At 35.0% G+C, this 4,195-nt stretch overlaps 1 protein-coding gene across 2 annotated transcripts in view; it reads left to right on the forward strand.

Annotated features, from left to right (window-relative positions):
• The window catches only part of LOC113213020 (transmembrane protein 184C), a 9,469-nt gene extending 5,522 nt beyond the window's left edge, over positions 1–3,947 (forward strand). The window contains exons 2-9 of one of the 2 annotated variants that reach the window (XM_026431927.2): positions 172–208; positions 316–521; positions 596–670; positions 757–963; positions 1,057–1,159; positions 1,247–1,421; positions 1,749–1,866; positions 2,256–2,415. In XM_026431927.2, the coding sequence (XP_026287712.2) occupies positions 172–208; positions 316–521; positions 596–670; positions 757–963; positions 1,057–1,159; positions 1,247–1,421; positions 1,749–1,866; positions 2,256–2,268 (934 nt within the window). In that variant the 3' untranslated portion in view covers positions 2,269–2,415. Of the gene's footprint in view, positions 1–171; positions 209–315; positions 522–595; positions 671–756; positions 964–1,056; positions 1,160–1,246; positions 1,422–1,748; positions 1,867–2,255 lie in introns of both variants that reach the window. The other variant, XM_026431926.2, reaches the window with a different exon arrangement.
• The last annotated feature ends 248 nt before the right edge of the window (positions 3,948–4,195 follow it).

The following is a 4,195-nucleotide window of genomic DNA, read 5'->3' on the forward strand; positions in this document are numbered from 1 at the left end:
TCTTTAAAGTATATATAACGGAATCAAACTTGTAACTTTGAGCTACGTTTGATAGTTTCTCATGTGCTTACTACACACAAAAATTGGTCAACTTTACTTTTACTGAGTATTATGAAGGACTTACATTATAAAATGTTAATGTCTCATTACTCCTTTTTTGTTTTGTTACAGAATACTTTGGATGGTACCATTATATGCTACAAATGCTGTAAGTTTTTTTTACATATTTTGGTTATTTAGACTGTGAAGACATGTTTTATTAATCTTTAAGTTCTTACTTAACCACATTAGCGATGATGACAAATTGTTTTACAGTGGCTTGGCATGATTATACCAGCACAGTCAATATATTTTGATAGTTTACGAGAGTGCTATGAAGCTTATGTGATTTACAATTTTATGAAGTTTCTTTTCAATTACTTAAATGAGGAGGAAGTTAATTTTGTGTCAAACCTGGAACTGAAACCACAAACAAAACACTTCTTTCCGCTGTGTTGCCTTCCTACCTGGGAAATGGGCAGGTATAATACTCTCCTGTGAAACTCATTTATTGTTAGATTATTATTTTCCTAAACATGTGGTTTAATGTTATCAGGGAGCTAGTACACAATTGTAAGCATGGAATTCTACAGTACGCAGTTGTGCGTCCTGTGACCACTGCTATTTCTTTGTAAGTGTTGCTCTGACCATGCTGACAATGAACTACTATACTCTTAATTTAACAATCTTACTCTTATTTTTTATACTCTCCTTTAGTATCTGTGAACTTGCTGATGTTTACAAAGAAGGCGAATTTAAAGGAAACTCAGCATTCCCCTACATGATAGCAGTAAATAACTTTTCTCAGTTTATAGCCATGTACTGTTTGGTTTTATTTTACAAAGCCAACAAAGAGGAATTATCGCCTATGAAGCCCATAGGAAAATTTCTGTGTATAAAAGCTGTTGTGTTCTTCTCCTTTTTGTAAGTTTAAATTCAAGAATAACTGTTTTCATTAATTTGTTTTTGTTTTTATTAATGATGTTTAGTAATTGTTATTCTTTGAATCATTTTCAGCCAAGGAGTCATTATATCTCTGTTGGTATACACAGGTGTCATATCGTCAGTTTTTGGCACAGAAGATCAATCTGACGTGAAAGACATATCTTCCCGGCTACAGGTTAGTTATAAGTTTCAGTTCAATTTGTACTATTGCAAGGGTTGTGTCACGTTTGGTGCTCTAAAGTAATGAAAATCTTCGTTACAGGACTTTTTAATCTGTATTGAAATGTTCCTAGCAGCAGTTGCTCACCATTACAGTTTTTCATACAAACCTTATGTGAATGATGCTGCTGAGCACAAGTCATGCTGTGATGCTTTCTTAGCTATGTGGGATTTGTCTGATGTTCATTCAGATGTAAAGGAACACATTGGTGTTGTTGGTAAGTGGCAATAAATCAAATTTGTAGTTGGTTTCATTTTTGTGCTTGGTCGATTAGTGGTGTTTTTTTCCTTATACTTGTTTTGCTGATAACACATAACAGAGACTTGCTTCAAAAGCATGTCATAATTGTAGACTAAATATTTTTTGGTGTAGGAATTTTTCCTCTTCTTTCCAAAATGCATGAATTAAGTACAGTTGCATTGTAATTTTAAGAATTTTTATTATGTAGCGGACCGAAAACACAAGCCAGTCTTGACCACAGCTAATTTTGCTAATGCTTTCTTCTTGCTTGCACTGCCCCCTCTCTCACCCTGCTCACATTCAGGTCAAACCTTGGGGCGGCATATTGGTGTTCGAGGTTTCTACAAGCAAGAATCTTCAAGTGCAGATGAACGGTCATACCTCCTGCTGGCCCCTTTGAATCCCCTCTCTGATGATGAAGGGTATGGTTGCGGGAAAGATCAAATTTAATCACTCTGGAACTCATGCTCTCACTCCTCATTCACCCACTCACTCATCCACCATTTGTTTCACCTTAAGTTATTTCCTGTCAATATTTTTACTTCACATCATGTGCTAACAGTCTTACCCAGCTTGCCTATAACAGTTACATAGAACTACTTTTTTTAAATTATCTATTTATTAATCTGACTACTGTCTAAATTTTGTTCTGAAGCTTGACATGGCATGCTTTTTATGCTTTATTTCCACATTTATTTATTTCAAATTGATTGATCCCTTTTTAAAGTGCATAATGACACATACTTTAGTAATTTTTCAGTTGTGATCAACATTCTATCGGTTTTCATTGTGCATTTGCTTATTCCTACAGGGAGCAGCCTTAGCCGTCATATTCGAGGAAGAGGAATGTACAAGTCACCAAGTGAGGGTACTCGACTTTTGATGCCTGTGGAAGTAGACTATGCTCCAGAAGCAACAGAAAATGTTGTTTATCAGAGTGCTCCAGGAAGACTCAACGCACTTACTCCATATCAAAATTACAGCAGCTTTGGGGACAGTCAAGAAAGTGGTTCTATAAGTGGCACTAGTTCAGTAACAAGTCACAATGAAACATCTTCTGCTCTCAGTCCAGTCTCCAGAGAAGTAACAACACCAGAGGTAGATATCCTCGTTGACTTCACAGATTTGTCACCAGATGCGGAAAAAATGTACCCTGCTCCATCTTACCCCCAGAGTACTGAGAAAAAGTAAGGAATGTTTGAATTCCTTTGTAATATTTCATGATTGCAGCTGCTTTTTATGTTGGTTGTTTCTCGACCAATGTTGATGTTATTTTGTAACACCTGTTTTCAAACAGCATATAAACAAGGCATTCTGTGATACATTAAATTGTGTTAATTGCGGACTAAATTGAAATATTTTTGTACATTTGAGATACAAGTAAATTAGTCATGTTCTAAATTTCTGTGTTTTGTGACAACAGGATTTTGAGCAGTGCTATGTTTGAGCAATGAATATCCCCATTCTTGAGCCTCAATTGACCAGAATTGTAATTTTTTAATGCTTGAATTTTATAAAAGAATCGAGAATATTACCGTTTACAGTAATATGTTAAAAATATTTCTAATGAACAGTATCAGGGGTATACCTCTACTTTTAGTTACATGATTAAAGAGCTAATTAGTTCTTTTTAATAGAGAGTTTGAGTATTATGACTTGAGCATTATATTTTATGTTATTTAATCCTTTATGTTCATAGATGTAATTTAACTGTGACTTAAATGCTGTGATTGAATTACTCTTTTTTACACTGTTGGCATAGTTACACTAAGCAAGTGCAACTGATGTCCTATGGAAATATTTTCCTCATGAATGTAGGAAAGTAACTAGACAGCAGATCTTTAAAACTGTGTGGTTTTGTATTTTATAAATAAAATTTTTATGGAGAGATATGTGTAGAAAATGTAGAGTACATTCTTCTTGATACCTTTTTATTGAACTTCCTCATCTCAGGTCTTTTAAAGCAATGTATGTGCAATGCCCAATCCGTGCCTTGCAGAATTGTTTTCCATTAATGTAGGTAGATTTTTGTTGTTGTTCTTTAGGCAAAAGAGTGAACCTAGTTATTTTAATGTCAGTTACGGTCTAATCATTCCACATGTACGTATCTTTTAAGCAAAGCCTAAAGGTAGAGAAATCAACTCATATCTGTTGTAAAAAAAAAATTTCCTTTCAAGTGTCTCTTATTAAGTTATTCAAATAAGTAGGGACACTGTAATAAAATTCTCTTTTGATATACTATCTACCTACTTATGTTTATTTGTTGAAGGTAAATTTGTTGTAAACAGGAGCTCTGTGATTGAGTTACTTCCCTTTTTGAAATGACCTGCTTAATTTGTACTTTGGTGTGTATTGTATAGATGCTCCTCAAACCTTATCCCAATATTTGCCATCTATGTAATTAGTGATTGGCATTCTACAGGCTCTTGTCTTGAAGTGTTACGTAGAGTTGTACTGATTGTGATATCCCATTTCATCGGATTAAACTAGTCTTTTAACTACATTGGAATCTGTTTCTTTTCCCCCCTCATATTCTATCGATTTTACAGAAATACAAGGTGTCAGATGGACCCCAATCCTTCCCTTAACTAGACCCACAACAGGGAGCTCGAATTGCTTCATATCGCTCAGGCTCTTCGGGGGGTCTGCGCGTCTGCCTACCGGTCTACTTACTACGATAATGCATTGGGTCTGGGTCCTTCCCGTGAAACATCTCCCCTTAAAAATTGGCAAAGCGAAATTAAATTTCAC

The sequence above is a fragment of the Frankliniella occidentalis genome, unplaced genomic scaffold (genome assembly GCF_000697945.3).
Source record: "Frankliniella occidentalis isolate FOCC.00 unplaced genomic scaffold, Focc_3.1 Scaffold39, whole genome shotgun sequence".
In the NCBI taxonomy this organism is placed as follows: domain Eukaryota; kingdom Metazoa; phylum Arthropoda; class Insecta; order Thysanoptera; family Thripidae; genus Frankliniella; species Frankliniella occidentalis.